The sequence below is a fragment of the Nymphalis io genome, chromosome 29, assembly GCF_905147045.1.
Source record: "Nymphalis io chromosome 29, ilAglIoxx1.1, whole genome shotgun sequence".
Classification (NCBI taxonomy): Eukaryota; Metazoa; Arthropoda; class Insecta; order Lepidoptera; family Nymphalidae; genus Nymphalis; species Nymphalis io.
In genome coordinates, this window is record NC_065916.1 from 301591 (window position 1) to 323966 (window position 22376).

Below are 22376 nucleotides of genomic sequence, written 5' to 3' on the forward strand. Positions count from 1 at the left end.
ATGTTTGGAACAAATCTAGCGTAATACATAACTAATCCTAAAAATGAGCGCAATTCGGATACATTATTCGGTATGCGAACCTTCTGAATTGCTTCAATCTTATATGGGCATGTATGAACCCCTTCTTTACTAATTACAAAGCCTAAATATGTAACAGAGTCGGCAAAGAACGTACACTTATCTTTTTTAATTTTTAAACCATATTTTTGTAATCGATTAAATACCTCGTGAAGTGTTTTTAAATGTGATTGGTCGTCCTCCCCGGTAATTATCACATCATCTAGGAAAACACCCACTCGAGGCATATCCGAAAATAGTTGTTCTAACAATCTTTGAAAAATACCTGGACTCGAAGCCAAACCATAAATCAGTCTATTATACCTAAATAAGCCCTTGTGAGTGTTTATTACAGTGTATTTTTTTGATTCATCAAGTTCAAGTTGTGCATAGGCCTGAGACAGATCTAACTTAGTAAATTTGATACCCCCGTGTAATTTAACTAACAGATCCTCGACTCTCGGTAAAGGAAAACGATCCACCTCCAAGCACTTATTTAATGTTAATTTAAAATCACCACATACGCGTATTGTGCCGTCCTTTTTCATTACCGGTACGATCGGTGTAGCCCAGTCAGATGTAGTAACCGGCGTGATCACTCCATCCCGTACCAGCTGATCCAGCGCCCGCTCCACAGGCTCGCGAAGCGCGTAAGCGAGCGGTCGTGCGCGCATGAACACCGGCTTCGCGTCGGGTCGCAGCCGAAAACCAACCGTTCCACCATTGAATCGTCCCAGCCCGTCCGAAAACACTTCACAATATCTGGAACTGAATTCATTAAAATTAAACAGCTTGGAATTAAAATCAATACTATTACAATTCATAATAGGAATCTCGATCTGTAACTCGCTAATCCAATGCCTGCCTAACAGATTCGTTTTTGCATCTTTTATAATAAATAAATCCAACGATTTTCTTTTATTTTTGTAATTAACTATAGGACTTATTTTACCAACGGGTTTTACAATTTCTCCAGTATAATAGCGTAAATTTAAATCACACTTTCGAATTAAATTATGTGACAGATATTTCTTATAGCAATTATAACTAATGCATGATATCGCACTGCCCGTGTCTATTTCCATACCAAGAACACATTTATCAATATTGATACTAATTGTGTATGGTGCAAATTTTTTTAAATAACTACTTATAGAAAAATTGTTTACCTCCTCACTGCCCGAGCCTTCGTTTTCTGTGCATACGGAACTATCATCTTTTACGATGTTTAATGACACCTGACTTTGTAGTACTGGGCAAACCTTTTTTAAATGACCTTGTTCGTTGCAAACTCGACATATATAAAGTCTAAATTTACACCGATTTACTTGATGATTTGCACCACAAACGTCACACACTTGTTTAAAAGTCGTTCCCTTCTTTTGTCGTGCGAAGTCATTCATATTATTATCGCTCCGCCTGCTAATTATCGCTCCGCTTGTGAGGCTTGTACCACTGCTTAAAACCGGTTCTCGCGTTCCTACGTTCATATATTTTTGTAGATGTTTCCGAACAAAAACCGCAATGTTTCGTCAATTTCTTTAATGCCGCCGCATATTCCGCCACGGACTCATTATGACGTTGCACTCTTTGTCTGAATTTGAACCGCTCCGCCAATACACTCGGTTTTGGTTGAAGATGGCGTCGCATAACATCCACCAGCTCTTCATAGCTTTTTGCAGATGGTTTGACTGGTGTACATAAATTCACCATCAGTTCGTACGCGTCACTTCCGATCACCGTTATCAGTGTCGCTACTCGTATCGCCGGTTTCACATCGTTAACAATAAAATACTGTTCCAACCGATCCACATACAAATTCCAATCGTCCTTGCCAAGGTCGAAGTGTTCCAGTTTTCCCACCGACATAGTAATAAAAACGATGCGTCACACACGTAGTTTCTTTACTACTCGTCGCCACTGTTGAGTATGTGAATAATATATAATATTAATGATAATTATTTGAGGATAATTACTGAGCACAATAAAAGACGTCCGTTCGGTTAAGCGTTTAATTGCGAGAGACCACCATACATAGGTTTACAATTACCCACAGTTAAAAGTAATATTATAAAACTACCCCATACATTACAGTTTATACCTTCAGGTTCGCGTTGTTTTCTTATGAAAAATGTATGTCTGTCCATAGTTGTTAAATTTATTAATGAGGCCTTTTAAAGTGATTTCTTTTTTTTCAATATTGAATTAATTGATTATTTCGACACCTTTGCAACAAGTCTAGTTCTGGCCTTATAAAACAACCATCTAGTTGTTGTCATGAAAATCGTGGTAATCAAACAATCAAAAAAAAGGAATCTTGCAAATGTAGTGCGCTTGTTCCAAACCATATGGACCATATTATATGGTAAGAGTTGGTGGACTTATGAAAAGGATGTACTTAAAAAGAAATCCTGTACTATTAAAGTTGGTTCGTCAACTTGCTCTTCAGCGTCTTGTATTATGAACCAAAATTCAGGATGTCCCTCTCGCTACCCGCTTTCATACAAGCATCTCAACTGCGCAAAGGAAATATCATTGGCAATTGTTTTTGTAAAAACAATAACCAAAAATAAATTAAAAACAAGCTATTGTTAATTGTATACAAAGTTTTGAAACGATGTCCAACGTTACTTACTTTATGAATACCTAATAATACATTAAGATATAATTAAAAGGAAAAGCTTTCTTTAAATAAAATAAAATATATTTTTTTGATATTTGAATGAAATTTTAGTTTCTGTTTTGAATTCAATTTATCTTTTATGTATTGTGTGTGGAGTGGTATTCGCGAGTTTTTCTTTTTTTTTGTAGAAATTGATTCGTTATTTAATTTATGGTAATCCAACAGCTTACATACATTACAATATGTCTTTTATTACTCGTAATAAAAAAAAATATACAAAAAAAGTACACTAATAAAATAGTAATTACGAAACACTTCTTATTTTATTTTATCAACTGTGTGTCATTATGTATCTGCGTGTACTTTGTTGGTGATCTAATAAATAAATAAATAACCCTCTTTTTTATGTAATTGAATTACTATTTTCATCAATTAGACAAAATTTAATAATATAATTTATAAGACGTATTGATTTAATATCTAAAAATAAGGACATATAATTAACTGGTAAACCTTAAAAAACACCTATCAGTGTCAGTATTGCCCTGTTGCTCAAATAACGTAAGTAAAACCGACAATATTATTTTTTTATAATATTGGTGAGATAATCTTGGATATGTATTATTCATAAATTATATATTTTTTAATTACTACAACGAATTACACTAGTAAAAATAATTACATACATACTTATATACTTATAGTTTACGTAAGAATTTTTTAACTACTTCATTCAAAATATAAATATTTACATGAATATATTATGCATAATATATCATTTATTTTTATGTTATTGTAAAACTTTAAAATAATAATAAATAGGTTAGTTAGGTAGGTAAAGAAAATGAAATGATAATGTATATTTAAATAATTTGTAGTTATAAATCATCACAATGCTGCAATCAAATGAAGGAATTCACGAAGCTCTTGCACCAATCTCTTGGCTCTCTGGGCGCTGGGTCACTGAAGACGGGAAAGGGCACTACCCAACCTTAAAAGATTTTCAATATCATGAAGAGCTGGAATTCGCGTGTATTGGTAAGTAATGACGCATTGACGATGTTAGGGATTGATAATATTTCTTAGTGTCAATGTTTATTTACTGTAATGTGGTCCATTGGCCAGTCTGCCTACCTATACAAAATATAGAATAATAAAAAAACTTAGTGTCTATTAACTGGTGTCTAGTCCAGGACAGAAGTGATCAATAACCATTAGTTCATTGGCAATCTAAAAAAAAATTCTATAAACATATTTGATTAAATTTATTTTCATTGTTTTTAGTTTGAAAAAATTTACATAAAGGTTATCGAGATGGCAGAGTAATTAGAATATGAGCATCTTAAACAAAGATGGCATTGATAAAAGGGGAGAAGGGGAGGCTTTAACCCACTCCTGACCCTCCTTCTCCTATTTATAGGCTATATTTTACTATACTTCACACACAATCTATTAATATTTAATTTATTATTATTTTTCATCTATAGTATTATATCTAGCTTTTAATTAAACTGATAATAATTATTATCTAAATCTTTAATTCCAGGACAGCCTATGTTTAATTACATATCAACATCGAGAAATCCTGAAACAAAGAAGCCAATGCATCAGGAAAGGGGCTTTCTCCGAATAAATCCCGGGACACACGATCTAGCCTTCCTGATCAGCCATAACTTTGGCCTCTCATCACTTGAGGAAGGTGCCTGTGATCCTGATAAGAAGGAAATCAAATTAACCACTGTGAATGTATCCAGAGCTAGTTTTTCGAAGCCACCATATGTCAAAAACTTTAGGAGAGAAATACGGTTGTTGCAGCCAGATACATTAGAAGTTATACTTTTTATGGAGACTGATAATACACCTTTGAGTGAACATTTAAAAGCAATTTATAAAAAAGTCTAAGATATAGTCTTAGTAGGTACCACCCACATCACATATTCTAACACCTATAACGTAGTGTTGTTGATCGGTTTGATCGGTGATTGAGCCAGTGTCACTACAGGCACATTGGGACAAGCAATCTTAGTTACCAATATTGGTTTACATTGACAATGTAAGAGCTGTTTTATATTTCCTACAGTGCCATTATCTATGGGTGGTAGTGGTTACTTATCATTAGGCCCATTTGCTAGTCCTTCTACCTAATATAAATAAAAAAAGTATTTTTAAGTTTGTGTAAAGGGAGAATTATGTTTTATTTATGATAAATAGAGATGTAAAGTTTAGGATTGGCTAATTATTACATAGATTTTAGTATTTTTAATGATTCTATTAGCTTAAAACAGACTATTTATTCCTTATTATTTTTATTGAAGATTGATTAAAATGAAAACTATACAATAGTATAAATGTTATTCTATTATGTTTAAAATAAATACCTGTTATTAGCTGCCAGTGACCTACTGATTGTTTTCGTTCAAATTGCATCTAGTAGAATACAATTATTTAATTATTATTGATGTTCATGATTGTACTAAGTTGTATCCAGTTTTGTGAACGACATAAAATAAATAAATTATAATCTAACTTAAATTTATTTTCCTACTGTAATAATATAGACTGATTTTTTTCTTCTTTAGCCTAAAGAAATTAGTGTGATTTCAGTTATAACATTACGAACTCTTTTAAATTTTTCGCAATACTTTAATTTTACATAATTTAAATATTGGTAACAATAAGCAGTAAGGGTTATTTTGCTAAATAATTCCCAGACAAAAATAAAATTTTGGCCAGATGATGGGCACACTTGCTATATAATTAATTAATTTTCTTACATGTGGTAATTATTATTTATTTAACATTAACTGAAATAAAATTCATGTGATGTGAAAGCGTCGACAGACAATGGCACTCTACGCTAATCAAGTGTTAAAACCAATTCTATCACTACATATTATATTTGTAAAACAATTACTTTAGCGTTGCTAGCAAACATAATAAACTGGTGCTTTATGCAAGCTCGTCTAGGTAGGTACCACCCACTCTTCAAATATTCTACCGCAAAACAGCGGTACTTGGTATTGTTGTGTTCCGCTTTAAAGGTTGAGTGAGCCAGAGTAATTACAAGCACAAGGGACATAACATCTTAGTTCCCAAGGTTGGTGGTGCATTGGTGATGTAAGCGATGGTTAACATTTACAATGCCAATGTCTATTATGCGTGTTGGTGACCACTTACCATCAGATGGCTTATATGTTTATCTGCCTTCCTATTAAAATATATATATATATATATTTCAACTTTATATAACAATTACATTTACCTTTCAAAGACTTCAATAAAAAAGTTTCATAATAAAGTTTAATCAGTACAAGACAATAATAAAATACAGATAGTAAATTGATATTTAAGGAATTAAAAAAAAAAAGACATTTTTAAATTGAAGACAAAGACGCAAAATATTTTGTATCTTTTATATTTACAAATTCTTTAATCACAAATGTTGTTACATATAATTAATTTATTGAAAACTAAATTTATACCAGTCTCTATGTGAGTGTACACCATTTAAAACTTATATATTAATATTAAATTCCCACTTAAAGCCTATTGTCGTTTAAAATAATCTTAAGATTGCGAATTTTATATAAAGTAAATCAACATCTTCTTTATATATTGTATTTAATTGCTTAGATATAATTTTCCCTTATAATTAAACAAAATAATGTGGTTTCTTTGCTGAGATTCCATATTCCTGAAGGGCGGGCACTAAATCTTCCATTGTCATGACATATTTCTTTTCCTTTGGTCCTTTTTGGTTCTTCGAGCTCTGATTAATTTGACTCGACGTTCTCATTTTACAGTGCTGTAATGCATCATTTGCTATGTCCGATAAGAATTTCTGGGACGCTAATGCTATCAGTCTTATCAATCTGCAATTAATAATATTAAAACCATTAATCTTGACAAAGAAAGAAACAAAATACAGTTTAGTCAAAACAGTTCATTAATAATAAAATTAGAAAGTAAAGAAGTCAACTGCTTAATCGTTGTATTGCCCAACTCATTGGTTTTCTTGTCCTGAAATCCCCTAAAGGAGCCTAGAATTTAGCTTAAATCCCAGTAGTGTTCCTACTCTCGTGCCTCAGAAAATATGTAAGGCCGATGAACTATGTCCAGTCATGTCGGATTTGCAGTACCATTGGATAATGAGAGTGAGGGAAGGAGGGTACATTTCTGCTTGTGCATTACAGTGTCTCTTGAGAATAGACATTATGACCAAAATCGGATCAAGAATATATGTTTTAATAGAATTACAATGCTAAGCTACTGAGACAGACACAGACAGTACTGAGCAAGTAATTATTTATTGTAAATAGACTTTATTTCTTACTTGTTATTGAAGTTATATATTTAACATACCTTGGGTCTTGTGATTCGAAGCCAGACATGTTTAAGTAGTACGCAACAACAGAATCTGGAATCGAAGGACTATAATTTTCAAGTTGGAGCAAGAAATCAGTCAATGCATGACCAGCGCCGCTGTCTTCATCCATCCCGATAGACGGCGAACTCATACGACTCATCTGCATACTATTTGTTTTACATCAAAAAAAATAAAACCAGGATTATAACATTTTTAAGTTCATCGATTTCACTTACCTACGAATTTATACGGATTGGATTTTTGACAGCTAAGTCTTAAAAAAAAAAATTCAATTTTACCAGACTACTAAACGAAATTAAAATAGTTTTATGACCAAGCGTTATTGATTGTAATGTGTAATGGCAACACCACGAATTGCGTTCTGTTTCTACAAAGAAATAAAAATTAAAGTAGTTGATAGATTAATTTTGTTCCAATTGAATCAATACACTTTTAAAATACGAATAGGAAGTCATATTTTATTCATTCATTCTTTTTTAAAAAAAAATAATATCATTCTACTTTTAATATTACGTAATGAATATTATCTAAACGTTAAAATATAGGTTATATAGAACAATAATTGCTTATCATTTGAGTGTTGCAATTGTTTATTTTTTCCCGGTATTGATGCTTTACGATGAAAATATATTAAGATCTTACCTAATATATTTTCATCGTAATTCTCAAAATTCTTTGAAAAGTTTAAAAGTAAAACAAACGTAATAATATTTTTAAAGAAACATTACATAGAACATATATATGAACACTATTTATAAAATACGTTTTATAATTTTGAAAAATGAATTTGTTGACATAAAAATTGGCATAATCCTAAATTTAAAAAAGTTGTTATAAAATACATTTAAAACCATAATAAAATGATGTAATATGTTAGTCACACCATAAAAATATATTTAAAAAAGTTGCCAAGTATAACAACAGAATAAAGGAAATTAGTTAAAATGAGGCAACAACACTGACCTCGTGGTACTTTTCGTTAAGTTGGCAACATCTACCCCTTCCTTCCTTCTTTTGCGCCGCTCCACTAGGCAGAACTGCGAGAGAACGTGATCGATCGAATTTCAAAAAAGGCACACACCTACCCCTGTGCTCCCGAGATCACGGAATTACTTTATATCTCCTGATTGAATAAATCGGGAGTTCGTGTTTCGTGATTTTGTCATTCCGCGTGTGAACTCGCAGATTCCCACCCGACGCCCGCGAGGCAAGCATCCAGTAAAGAGCTCACTTAATTGAACAAAATGTCGAACCTCGCCGATCCAGTTGCGTTCGCGAAGGACTTCCTCGCTGGTGGTATCTCTGCCGCCGTCTCCAAAACAGCAGTAGCTCCCATCGAGCGTGTCAAGTTGCTGCTCCAAGTCCAGCATGTCAGCAAACAAATTGCCGTAGACCAGCGCTACAAAGGTATCGTCGACGCCTTCGTCCGCATTCCCAAAGAGCAGGGTCTGCTCTCATTCTGGCGTGGTAACTTCGCCAACGTCATCAGGTACTTCCCTACCCAGGCGCTAAACTTCGCTTTCAAGGACAAGTACAAGCAGGTCTTCCTCGGAGGTGTAGACAAGCACACTCAATTCTGGCGTTACTTCGCCGGTAACCTTGCGTCCGGTGGTGCCGCCGGAGCCACCTCGCTGTGCTTCGTGTACCCACTCGACTTCGCCCGTACCCGTCTCGCCGCCGACGTCGGCAAGGGTGACGGACAGCGTGAGTTCACCGGTCTCGGAAACTGCATCAGCAAGATCTTCAAATCCGACGGCTTGACCGGTCTGTACAGGGGTTTCGGTGTGTCGGTACAAGGTATCATTATCTACCGTGCGGCCTACTTTGGATTCTACGACACCGCCCGTGGCATGTTACCCGACCCCAAGAACACACCCATCGTCATCAGCTGGGCCATCGCACAGGCAGTCACCACAGTGGCCGGTATCATCTCGTATCCCTTCGACACGGTCCGTAGGCGTATGATGATGCAGTCTGGACGCGCCAAGGGCGATATCCTATACAAGAACACCATCCACTGCTGGGCGACCATCGCGAAGACTGAGGGAGGTTCCGCCTTCTTCAAGGGTGCCTTCTCCAACGTCCTCAGAGGCACAGGTGGTGCTTTCGTACTCGTCTTATATGACGAGATCAAGAAGCTTCTTTAAATCTAATGTAAGAATCGTTACCATAATTTCAATTGTGATTTAAAATCACCGATAGGCACTTCCCTGAAATCATGTATTATTTAGACGCGACATAACAACCTAGTAACTTATTTTTAGTTAAATAAAGTGTTATACGATGATTCCAGAAAAAAATTGTTTCATTAATATTTAAAATAATTCTCATATAGTTGTTTAACATAGGCTGTAGAATGAAAAAAATGTTCTTAATTAAAAATTTAGTAATTGTTCCAAATTTAAATTTAGAATAATATAAAATTCTCTTCTAATATTGTTGACAGTTATGTAACAACCTCAATTTTGAGATGACATTAGTATATTGGTCAAGGTTTGATTCAAGTTCACTATGAACTCATTAAATATCTTATTGTAGTCAATGTGGTATATTAACCATTCTAGATAAAACATAACCTTTAAATATACAGAAAGGGAGTGATCAAGTGTAGTGTTATGTAATGCTTGAATTCAATTTGCTGTAAATTATCTTAATCATATGACGGCAGCTGTTATGTAACACATTGTGAATGTTTATGCGGTGCAAGTGAAAATTCATTTCTAGTGCTCAGTGTTCAGGGATAATATATGTAATACAGTAGGTAACAGAGTGTGTGAGTGGGCTGCATTAATATTGTGATTTGTTCCTCGGTGTGAGTTTTTTAAATAAAATTCATACAAAACGAGTGATTATAATATGATAAATGTTGAAATGTGTTTTTATTGCTGTTACCTACTTTGTTATCCTTAAACTTAAGCACATTACTTATATAACTGTAAAAAAAGCAAGCAATACATAATTAAATAACCAAAATCAAAAATTCCTATAATTTAATTTAAATTATCTAAAATTGTTACAAAATCATCCCTTTACACTAAATAAACACACATTAAAATGATTAACAGAAGAAATATATTCTGAGGACTTAAATGAAAAGCAAATAGATTTTAAGATATTTAATAAATTTAAGTATGTACAAGTCAGTGGTTTACATATATGGCAATTAATTTACTTGTATTATCATACTTCTCTTATATATTAGAATATTTATTTTTTAACTTTATAAATTTCAAATCTTGCAAAGGTACAACATTTTTAAAATACATATATTTTGATAAATAGGTAATTCGATTTACATAAAAAAAAATATAAATATATGTCGAAAAGGTACATTTATGTTAGAATTTATAGGCAGTCTCAGGGAAAGAAACAGCTTGTTACGTCATACAAGAAATGGATCCAGGATCGCGGCTGCGTGGTGGATGCTGACGTCAGATAGGCATGACCTTTAAACTTTCGAAACTTCCTTAATTCTGACAACAGTAATTTGGATGTGTGTATATAGGGCTCAGTACATAGTATGAATTTAAAAAATATATATATATTTGAAAGAAAAAATTGGAATATGAAATTTATCGAAGTTAAAATTGTTTTAATTATATAGTTTTCAATACAGAGAGATGATAAGAGACGTCACAGAGAGAACATTTATAGTGCAACTGTTTTCCTTTATTCTGACCTGATATATAATAATGATGGTATTTTCGATGACTGGTTATACCTTAAACATTTAATAATTACCGTAAAAATATCCTCCATTTATGTAATCATATCATAGGTCATTAAACTGTTTTTTTTTTTATAGAGTTGGAAGGCGGACGAGCATATGGGCCACCTGATGGTAAGTGGTCACCAAACGCCCTTAGACATTGGCATTGTAAGAAATGTCAACCATGGGTTATATAGCCAATGCGCCACCAACCTTGGGATCTAAGATTTTATGTCCCCTGGTGCCTGTAATTACACTGGCTCACTCACCCTTCAAACCGGAACACAACAATATCAAGTATATCTGATGAGTGGGTGGTACCTACCCAGCAAGCTTGCACAAAGCCCTACCACCAGTAAATTTAACTTTCTTATGTCAATGGATCACCAGACGCCATTAGAATTTGAAAGTTCGATAGTTAAATTAGTTACAAGAATATACGACTATATTTGTTAATTTTAAACGATGTTGGAAAAAAAATCGCATCTAACGCAATCTTTGCCTATAATACAAATAAAGTTTTAATTTTATATTATGCATGCGTTCAAAAATAATAATTATTAACAATATATTTTAATGATATCTATATTCGTATAATAAATACTATATATGAAAGTTTGTCTGTAGGTTTCTTTGTATGACTATAACAAAATATAAAAACAATTATACTAATAAAATTACTACAAGTATATGATGTTGATACACATAACTGTACTCTATGCGAATATGCCTTTATATATGTAATAATAGTATATATATATATAGAATAAATTACATATGTATAATACAAGATTGTCTCCGTGATATTGGTATATCACGTTTTTATTTACTTACCTGGTTTGTAATCGAAGTAAGATTTTAAGAAGGAAGTCTTATTCTGAAGAAATACATTATGGGCTTAGGTAACGATTATACAGAATAAAACAAAAAATAAAAATGAAAAAAATCAGCCAGCATTACTAGCGAAATTTTTAGGATATTATTTTTTAAAATGATTACAAACAGTACAGTAACAGTAACAGCCTGGTAATGTCCCACTGCTGCGCTAAGGCCTCCTCTCCTCTCCCTTTTAGGAGAACGTTTGGAGCTTATTCCACCACGCTGCTCTAATGCGGATTGGCAGAATACACATGTGGCAGAATTTCAATGAAAAATGATTACATGATGTTATATTTTTTTCTTTTTCCATTTATATCTTGTCTGTTATCATATTTGAAACTATAATTTGAAATTTTTAAGCCTAATTTAATTATGCGAGTTTTTTATTTATTTATTCGACAGCGTTGACGTTAACTGCGATTTGTATGGAATGACAACAACGCCGTCTAGTGACAATAATCGGAACGCACGAACGCTATTGAATAAGTAAAATAAAACTCGCACTGGGCACTCTGAACCAGTTACGGTCGAATAATTTAAGTCTCTTGTAAGTCGTGACAAAGATGGAAGGACCTGTAAAGTTATAATGCCTTTGAAAAGTCATCGACCTAATTTTGTTCAATTGTAGGATGTTTAATTATCTATTTACTCCATGACTAAAGTCAGGACGAACAAACAATGGCTATTTGCGAGTTACCAAATCCAAAACCATCATTTTTATTTTAGACTACGCTTTTACGCTGTTATCTAATGTAAAATTTATAGATATATATATAGTTCAAATAGGTATTACGTACTTTAAAATATTTGATTATCAAGGACACAAAATGAATTGATACGCGTAACCGTCGGATTCGCTAGTCTAATGTTATCACTTTTACTATCATATAATACAATAAATAACGGTCACGGCCGCCGTGTGAGTTATTTTTAATTAATTAATTAATATTTCATAGTACCTATATTGCGACGTACAATGGGATTTTTGGATTTCGAACATGTTTTTCTCTTTTGTTTTATAAAGACTTTTGAATTTATATGCCAGTAATATCATAATTTTAACAAAATTATTTATTTAAGTAGGCTGATAAAAATATTTTCGATTTTTGAATCATCATGTTAGAGTATCAAGAAGGTAACGGATTCTACAAAGAACCGGCAAGAAATTCTGTATATGGTTGCTCTTTTTCATCATCTCAATTAAATATTAAATTTTGAAAATCAACGAATAGAAATCCCATACTTATTATTATGTTTATTCATTTTGGAAACAAAGGGTATCCGTTTATACGTTATCCTATTCTTTAATTTAATTATCGACTTTTGATATAAAAGTTAATAATTAAGTTAGGTTTTGACATGGTATATGTTAATATCATATCGGTTCGGTCCCGATCCGAATAAATATAGAATAGTCAAAGTTGGATTGAAATTGATACGGAAAGGTATCGTCATCGTTATACATTAGTAGAATTGTGCCCCATATTATATTAAAAACGAATGTTAAAAAATAGGAGATGCAAAACGAGTGAAATAAAAAAAAGAAAACAAATTTAATAAGAAAAATAGAGAGAGAAAACATAATTTCTACTACATATTAAGTTCTCTATATATGTTCGTATTTTTCTGTTCTGGTTTGATGGGTGAGTGAGCCAGTTTAACCTTCGAACAATCGTTATTTTTCAGCTCAACAGGCAGTGACGTAGGAAGGGGGTGGGGGGTCTGCGGTCCGAACCCGGCAGCGGCTTGACGGAGGCGGAATTTCAGTGGTAAAAAAATGTTTACCAGTGAAATAACATGCAATATTATCAATAAATTTTTATTCGTTACGTCGTTTATATGTCAACAAATGTCATTTTCACTTATCAGAATATTGTTATTCAATATGAGAACTCTTTTTACAATGCCCCATTTTTTTTATAATCAAATGCAAAAATAGTGACTTGTGCTACGCCACTAGCACATCACAGCAAATTTCAATATTATTAATACTATTACTTCGATAGCTTTATAATGGAGCTTATTAATTTATTTTTAAGCTATGTACAGTCATTTTTATAAGATGTAAAATTAAAATAAAAAAACAAAATACGCATTACAAATTTATGGAAAAAACACGCCGTCTAAAAGATTGTCCTGTGGCATTGTACCCAAGACGCTGGCACTGTTGCCTCTCTGCACCGCTAGACTCAGCCTTTGGGCTAAATAAGCGCCAGTCTTGGGTCACTGGAAGTGTGGACCAGTTTCTTAGAGAGAGATCTTTTATCATTTTTTTAGTATCAGATGACCGTGGACCTTATAATAATAATATCCTTTTTATATTCTCCGGGAGGGCAAATGACTCTACTCCACCTGTTGGTAAGTGGTAGTAGAGTCCAAACGCGACGACGGCCAGTACAGACGGGAAAAACGTTCTGCACTAGCCGCCTTCGCCTTGCCGGCCCGCAAGATGCCTCTTCACGCCTCGTTTGAAGGAACCCGGGTTGTAAGAGGAGGGGAACACGTGAGCTGGTAAGGAATTCCATTTTTTGGAAGTGCCGGCAGCTTGGAGAGAAGACTTCTGTGCCAGACCCTGTCGAAAGCCTTGGAGATATCGAGGCTGACAACCAACGATTCTCCATGCTTGTCGATAGCTTCACCCCAGAGGTGCGTTACGTACGCTAGAAGATCACCTGTGGACCGTTTTGGTCGAAACCCGTATTGACGATCATTAATTAAAGAGTGATCTTCCAGGTAATGGATCAGTTGGTTATTTAAAATCCGTTCCATCACCTTACAAAGTACTGAGGTGATAGCTATTGGCCGATAATTTGCTGGGTCAGACCGATCCCCTTTTTTGGGAACCGCTTGCACATTAGCTCTTCTCCAAGCCTCCGGCACACTTCCCGAAGAGAAAGAAAGTTGGAACAGGCGCGTTAACACAGGAGACAGCTCCGCTGCGCACTTCTTCAGCACTATGGCTGGTATTCCATCGGGACCGCTAGCTTTCCGTACATCAAGTGATTGCAGCTCCGCACGCACATCACGTTGCCTGATTTTAATGTCAGGCATCGTATGGCCACATGCAGGTATTGTAGGTGGCAGTGCACTACAATCATCGATGACGGAATTGTCGGCAAAGAGTTTAGCCAGGAGATCAGCTTGCTCCTGCGGACTGTGAGCTAGCGATCCGTCCGGATTTCTGAGCGGTGGCAGCGAAGGTTGGCAGAAATTGTTTTGCACAGACTTGGTCAGACGCCAGAAGCTACGGGAGCCCCTAGGATGCGAAACAAGGTCATGACCAATCTGTACAATGCGCTGTGCATCCGCTCTCGTGTATGCCTTTCTACAGGACTTGGAATTTTTATTATAGTTTGCTTTCAGTGAGTCAATGTTAAATGCCCCGCTAATGCAGCCGTTGATCCACTTGCGATATGCCGCCTGCTTAGCCGATACAGCATCGGCACATTCACGAGTGAACCAACGGTTACGCGTACTCCTACTGACGAGATCTGAGCTAGGAATGTAGTATTCCATTCCCAGCATGATCTCGCCAGCAACAGCAGCGGCACTGGCTGTCGGGTCATTCCCACTGAAGCAACGTTCCTTCCAAGGGACCGACGCATAGTAATCGCGCATACCGTCCCAATCCGCCGACTTATAGTGCCAAACGCGACGTTTGCATACCGCTAGTGGCAGCAGCTTGGCCTGTGGCACTCTGGTAGAAATAAGGCTGTGATCCGAAGAGCCAAGAGGAGCCTGAACCACAACCTGATATTCCACCGGGTGAGAAGTCAGCAGAAGGTCCAGTAGAGAAGGTGCTTGCCCATCAATGTCTGGGATCCTGGTGGGCTGATCAACCAGTTGGGTCAAGTCATGTGTGAGAGCAAAAGCATGAGCAGTCCTTCCAGCATGGTCAGTTTTGAGGGATTTCAACCAGGATTCGTGGTGAGCATTAAAATCCCCCAAAAACACCAATTCCGCGTTAGGAAATTGCTCTTGCGCAGCATCTGCCACCCGATTAAGATGGTCAAATAATCGGCTTGTCTCCAAGTCACCATTGTGGGAACTGTAGAGGCACACGTAGACTCGGCTCTGACGAACCAGGTCCACACGTACCACCAACATGGAGAAGGAGGGGTCCTCCAAGCAGCGCAGTCGGTGACAGCAAACATCCGTCCTGACGAACAAGCATACTCCGGCTTTCGCTTTGAAGGATTCTTCAAGCGTGTAGCCGGGATAATTAAGGTAGCTGGTATCGGCAGGACGGAGTATTTGTGTCTCCGTGAGAAACAACATTGCTGGCCGTGCTGAGACATATCCTGGGACATGTTTCAAAAATCCAGCCCTGCAAATTCATATTCGTAAATATTTGAATGAAGTTTTTCTTAAACAGCTGGCACCTTATTAAAAAAAGTAAAGTAAGTAACAGCCTGTAAATGTCCCACTGCTGGGCTAAGGCCTCCTCTCCTTTTTTGAGGAGAAGGTTTGGAGCTTATTCCACCACGCGGCTCTTATTATTACTTTAAGGTATATCATGGAGTTCATTAATGCGAACAGGGCCGGCTTTTCCTAAAGGCCGATGCAAGCAAATTAGACTTGGTGACATTTTTTTAGTAGTTGTAGAAGTCTTAAGCTTAGAGCCGAGATGGCCTAGTGGTTAGAACGCGTGAATCTTAACCGATGATCGTGGGTTCAAGCTCCAAACCTTCTCAAAAGATAGAGGAGGCCTTAGCCCAGCAGTGGGGTATTATCAGGCTGTTACTTACTTTACTTTTTTTAATAAGGTGCCAGCTGTTTAAGAAAAACTTCATACTTACTGTTTCTGTACTGTTACTGTAGTCTTAAGTGTCGTCCGCTGTAAAACCACACATCAACGCTTAAATACTAAAGTAAGAGTTCATAGCATGTCGCTAAAAAACTGTATAAAGATTCCGATTATTAAATATTTCAACTAATAGGAGCGCAACTTCCCATCGGTCTAGCTAGGCAGTGGTCAGCAAAGTTTGACCTCTCGGCTGCGGCTCTTCCACAAAATATTTTGTAAATAAGAGTAATTTTTTTTAAATGCAAGTCTATAAAAAGGGCACATATAGAAAGTAACAATAGCTTGGTTAGGCGCTCGCAAACATGTGTTTTGTTATTATGTTATCTCCACAAAATCACTCGCGTCGAAATGTACTGATACTATTTGTGGTTAAAAAAATAACTTTTTCGACGATACCTAAAGCAAAGCTTAAGTTAAAAAATGGCTTTTTGAATAAATTTAAATTGTCTATATTTGCCTCTTTTGTATGACAAGCTTGTCGACCACTGAGCTAGGGCAAACAAGGAATGAAATCCGCGCCTGATTGCGAAGCCGGTACGTATAGCTAATGACAGCATAAAGGAAAATGAAGCGATCTTCAATTACTTATCTACAATTTGACCCTCCCGTCCCGCCTGTCTAATCTAGTTAGTACTCGAAAAGTATATTACGTCGTGACAATAATAACGTGAACTAAAGTGTTTTAAGGTCAAATATCACAGGCTCTTATAATAAGTGATTTTTAGCTACGAAATGTGTTTCAAAATATAGGTATGTGTCGAACGGGTAAATTAACGTTTTATAAAGAAGAAAAGAATTTTATAAAGCAAAAAAATTATTATTTTATAATTAAAATAATATGAATGTATTAATGCCTAACTAAAAAAACTACTAAATCAAAATAAATAAAACTTATTGATAATATCACGCGTTTTCGAGTTTATATAATGCATATAAGTAGCTGCGCTTTGTAGTTTAACCACCCGCTTTAAATTTGTTTTTTCTTGTACGTGATAATTGTGATTTTCATGTTCTTATAAACCTAAAAGGTTATAAGATTTTGAATGATAAAATAAGTACGTTATATAAACTGATCGTAACAAAACTCTGTTTCAATATAAGTCATGTTGCGTAACATCGTCGCGGGGAAGGTTGGCAGCGATGTTCAATCGATGGCTCCGACTGGCGACTGGCGAGGTCGTGACCTGCCGCATATCCTATTATAGAAGTTACGTACATGGATAGCTCAAATATATTTCAAGTAATTGAACATTACAATTAAAAGTTTTTGTTTTATTCAACAATTGAAAAACAACAGCTTTTGAATGCAATGCCGCAGGACGATATCCCTTTATAAGATTTTGTTTTAGTATTAGAACTGACAAGAAATTCGTTACGTATTAATTAAATGCTATTAAATTTATCGTAATTTTTTCCTTCTTGAAAATCAACGAATACAGGGGGATCATAACTTTTTTTTTTATAGAATAGGAAGGCGGACGAGCATATGGGCCACCTGATGGTAAGTGGTTACCAAACGCCCTTAGACATTGGCATTGCAAGAAATGGTAACCATCGCTTACATCACCAATGCGCCACCAACCTTGGGAACTAAGATGTTATGTCCCTTGTGCCTGTAATTACATTGGCTCACTCATCCTTCAAACCGGAACACAACAATACCAAGTACTGCTGTTTTGCGGTAGAATATCTGACGAGTGGGTGGTACCTACCCAGACGAGCTTGCACAAAGCTCTACCACCAGTACTATAACTACGAATTGTAACTTTATCGCAATCGAATCGAAGCGTAATCGTTGCCGTTTATCCTTACTTATATTCTTTAATACAATTATACACTTTTGTCATAAAAGTTAACAATTAAGTTTAGTTTTGACATTACGGTAGGTATATGTTAACATGTCAGAGCGTCACGGTAGCATGCGAAAGCGATCCCGTGGCGCTCCTCATTAAGACGGAAAGGGTACCGCTGGTTTTTTAGTGGGTATTCCGATGTTCGGGGCTCACTTGGCGCCTTGGACACCGGCGAGCCCCACGTACCTCCCCACTGTTCCCGTGAGGGAAACGCGTAACGCGTTTTTCCAGCGTTAAAAAAAAGGTATATGTTAACACCATATCGTTTCGGTTCCGATTTAAATAATTGATTAATAGAATAGTAGGGACGGATTTAGAGGTCTGGAGGCCATGGGGCAACAAAGAGGTGCCATTAATTATTTTCCAAATAATTTGAACAATTTTTTTCCGTCAGTTGTTTAATAATTTATCGCGGAACAAACTGGATTCTTTTAACAAATTTATGAATACATAGTATTAAATAAGAATTATTTTTGTATTTCAATATATCTTTGTACATTATATATTATATATAAATTTCGCTTAAAATTCTCTATTGTGATCGCCCCTCTCTTGTGGAAGTCCCGGGACTGTAGCCTCGAATCCCCTAAATCCGCCCCCTTAAAATAATCAAAGGTAATTAAAAAAGTAAAAAAGACAGGAATTGAATCGGGATCGTATTTTTATCATCTTTATTTTTAGTTTTTTATTGAGTAAATGTTATTTTGATAGTGTTTTGATATGACATTTAAATTTATTAAAAGATTAAAAAAATATCTACAGAATCTCAGTGTTTGTAACCAATATGTCAAAACATTATTAAGTAGATACTAAATTGTCTATGGTTTCATCTTAATTAGTTTAGTATGGTATTGAGAGGACGCCACAAGCCTATGTTACAAGATAACTCTGTGACAATTAACATGTAAAATTAAATAGTGTAGTGTAGTAAAAATTAGTATAGTTCAATAAACAAGACAAAAGTACATGTATCAACAATAATAATAGTATAGAAAAAATTACTATTGCTTGAAAAAAATTGGAAGCCGATGAAAGGAGGATTTATTAAAAAAACAAAAAAGGTGTCTGTGTTGAATTATCTGTAATATAGGTATATTAACGAGTGGCAGCCATGGGCAAAAAGAAACGCGGTACCGTTATCAAAATTTTGCATAAAATAAATAAAGTTACGATATACAATTTTAAATAAATAGGGGAACAAGATTTTTTTTTTCACATTCCAAATTTTGACGCACTGAGTACTAGCCCCGAATGCCTAGTGTAAATCTAGCGCTGTTTTTTTGTATAATTTGTAATAAAAAATGAACGCTCGTAATTTAAATACCAGGAGGATTTCTCAGAAGTCAAACGAAGTACGGCGTCGCGTTTCGACACCTTTCGATAATAACCCGGATGTTTATGATAAACTTATTAAACGCTTATTAAATAACTTCAAGAGCTGTTTGCAAATAGATACGTAAGATCAATAATCAACTTCAGAGGACAAATTCTACTAATGACGATTCAATTTAAATGGTATTTCTCGATTGTCATCTTCGTTGGCAAAATATTTGTATCGATCAACGAGTGTAGATACACGCCAGAAAGAAAAGTTCTCGATTGTATTGCTCACAAAAATAATGACTCCCAGCGGCTAGCAGCCTTATCTAGTGATTTAAGTATGTATTCTTCAACGCTCATTGTAATTATTTGTTTTAATTATCTGTTAAATGTTTTGAATCTTCGATTTGTAGATTATATATCTAATAATCATTTATACCCAGCCCCGGCTTTACACGGGTAAAATATGGGTCTATATTTGCTCAGTTAAAATAAGTATATACATATAAAGCGCTTTACAATAAATAAAGCGATGTATTTTTTTATTATAAATGTGTAAGGAGTTTTTATTACATTTAAGATTTTTTATTATATAAATATATATATATATATATACTAATTACGATTTTTATTCGGTTGAGACGTGATATATATATATATATATATATATAGATATATATATATATATATATATATATATATATATATATATATATATATATTTAATAATTCTTTTGTTATGTCATTTTGTGTATCACGTCTCAACCGAATAAAAATCGTAATTAGATATAAACAACTAAAATTAAAAGTTTATGTCATAATTTGTTTATACCGCACACACTAAAGTTCCCATTCGGCATGGTTATTTCCGACATCTTTAACAATCATAGTCGTACTGTAGCCAATTTACACAAAACGATAAACCCAAACTTTCAGCATGAATTCTTCGTCCAATGGTGGTGAAAACCTGATGAAAATCCGTTTGGTAGATTTTGAGCTTATCACGGATATACAGACGGCATTTTTTTTTTATAGAATAGGAAGGTGGACGAGCATATGGGCCACCTGATGGTAAGTGGTCACCAAACGCCCTTAGACATTGGCATTGTAAGAAATGGTAACCATCGCTTACATCACCAATGCGCCACCGTCCTTTGGAACTAAGATGTTATGTCCCTTGTGCCTGTAATTACACTGACTCACTCACCCTTCAAACCGGAACACAACAATATCAAGTATTGCTGATTTGCGGTAAAATATCTGATGAGTGGGTGGTACCTACCCAGACGAGGTTGCACAAAGCCCTACCACCAGTAAAATTTGCAGCATTGGGGGTTTTTGTTTTTATAATATAATATAGTGAGATTTTTATATGTATATAATTATCTAAATATATAAAATAAAGTAAATGAATATTATTCTTAATGCGAAATAAAGTTTCTTAACCCGATATATTCATATTCTCACGACTACTGCATTAGGGAAATTTTACGCAACGCCACGAAAAATCCGCAAACGTCGCGTCACCTCGTGTTTTCGGGCAGTTGGCCATTTCTTACGTAAAATAATAATAAGTCATTGTCGAGTCGAGTGTGTTTATTTGCGCTGGCTATACATAAAATACAATTATAATATATTTACAGATTTTGTAAAACCATTTAAATGTAAACATTATGATTTTTATTTGTAATAAGCCTTTGCCCCAAATGTTCTTAAAAAAAAAAAAAACTTGAAACTCAATTAAAGCTTGTTAAAGCTTAAGGCTAAAAGATAAAAAAGCTTGTTTTATATTTATGAAATAGAAAGTAGAATTCCTTCCTTCATAAAACAATTATTATTCAAAATTATTTCAGTTTATCTAAGAACTTGTCTGTCTATATTTATACTAATATTACAAATGATAAAGTAAGAGTGGTTTTCTTTTGCATGAAACCCTGAAACGATTTTGATGAAATTTGGTATGAAGCAAGCTTGAACTCGAAATAAGTAAGGCTACTTTTATACCTTCATTTAACGCGAATGAAGCCTCGAGCATCAACTGGTCTTTTATAATATAAAAAAAGAAGCAAGTAATAGGTACATAAATATGAGTCATGATGGTTCAATGGTTAGACCACATGTGTCCCAATTGAAGATCGCCAGGAACGAGCATAATTTTCAATCTCACCCCACCTACGAGTATGATAATAAAAAAAAAAAAGAAAAAATATATATATATCCATAAGTCGATTGTCAATATCTCACGGACGAGTAATGACGTTAAATAACTGACTTTATAATTAGTAATAAACAAATGAGTAATTACTCATAACAAAAAACAACTAAAACGATAAACAGCCTATCACACCGTTGTTGTATGTCCGAAGCATCAAGCTTCGCGCCAAAAGGTATATATATGCGTGTTTCGAGTACATTTCTCGTATCGTATCTAGAAACTATAATATATATTATATATAGGTATACAAGCCAATTATATTGAATGTTTGCTAGTGCTTGTGTGATGAATTCTGTGCGATCGTGTGTAAAAATCTATGGTGATGAGGCTCGTGGGCTGCACCAACTATCTCTTCAGATTGACGTGCACTGGACTTTCCAATCTGGACGTGTTACAATATTTTGTAATTAGTATTTTAGTTTTTTTTTTTAATTATTATTTAAAATAGGAATTACGAAATTCGAATAAAAACGTAATTCTTAATAAATAACGTCAATAAAATACAATTTAATAATAATAATATTTC

At 34.7% G+C, this 22376-nt stretch overlaps 3 protein-coding genes across 3 annotated transcripts; 2 read left to right on the forward strand and 1 right to left on the reverse strand.

Annotated features, from left to right (window-relative positions):
• Positions 1-3094: 3094 nt before the first annotated feature.
• LOC126779661 (peroxynitrite isomerase THAP4-like) lies at positions 3095-5175 on the forward strand. The gene is made up of 3 exons (XM_050503815.1): positions 3095-3241; positions 3559-3718; positions 4227-5175. Exons 2-3 carry the CDS (start codon positions 3574-3576, stop codon positions 4580-4582), a joined length of 501 nt encoding a protein of 166 aa, XP_050359772.1. The 5' UTR covers positions 3095-3241; positions 3559-3573; the 3' UTR covers positions 4583-5175.
• Positions 5176-6079: 904 nt separating this feature from the next.
• On the reverse strand, positions 6080-7395 carry LOC126779683 (transcription initiation factor TFIID subunit 10-like). The gene is made up of 3 exons (XM_050503844.1): positions 7283-7395; positions 7043-7213; positions 6080-6552 (listed from the first exon to the last, which is right to left on the reverse strand). Exons 2-3 carry the CDS (start codon positions 7210-7212, stop codon positions 6333-6335), a joined length of 390 nt encoding a protein of 129 aa, XP_050359801.1. The 5' UTR covers position 7213; positions 7283-7395; the 3' UTR covers positions 6080-6332.
• Positions 7396-8067: 672 nt separating this feature from the next.
• LOC126779618 (ADP,ATP carrier protein) lies at positions 8068-9939 on the forward strand. Its single transcript, XM_050503764.1, has one exon. The coding sequence runs from the start codon at positions 8312-8314 to the stop codon at positions 9212-9214; it is 903 nt and encodes a 300-aa protein (XP_050359721.1). The 5' UTR covers positions 8068-8311; the 3' UTR covers positions 9215-9939.
• The last annotated feature ends 12437 nt before the right edge of the window (positions 9940-22376 follow it).

Excerpts from the sequence above, each read along its gene's own strand:
- LOC126779661 (XM_050503815.1), top strand. The coding sequence starts at position 3,574 with ATGCTGCAATCAAATGAAGGAATTCACGAAGCTCTTGCACCAATCTCT. Across the intron at positions 3,719-4,226 it reads GCTGGAATTCGCGTGTATTG|GACAGCCTATGTTTAATTAC; the intron begins GTAAGTAATGAC and ends CTTTAATTCCAG.
- LOC126779683 (XM_050503844.1), bottom strand. The coding sequence starts at position 7,212 with ATGCAGATGAGTCGTATGAGTTCGCCGTCTATCGGGATGGATGAAGAC. Across the intron at positions 6,553-7,042 it reads TTCGAATCACAAGACCCAAG|ATTGATAAGACTGATAGCAT; the intron begins GTATGTTAAATA and ends TATTAATTGCAG.
- LOC126779618 (XM_050503764.1), top strand. The coding sequence starts at position 8,312 with ATGTCGAACCTCGCCGATCCAGTTGCGTTCGCGAAGGACTTCCTCGCT.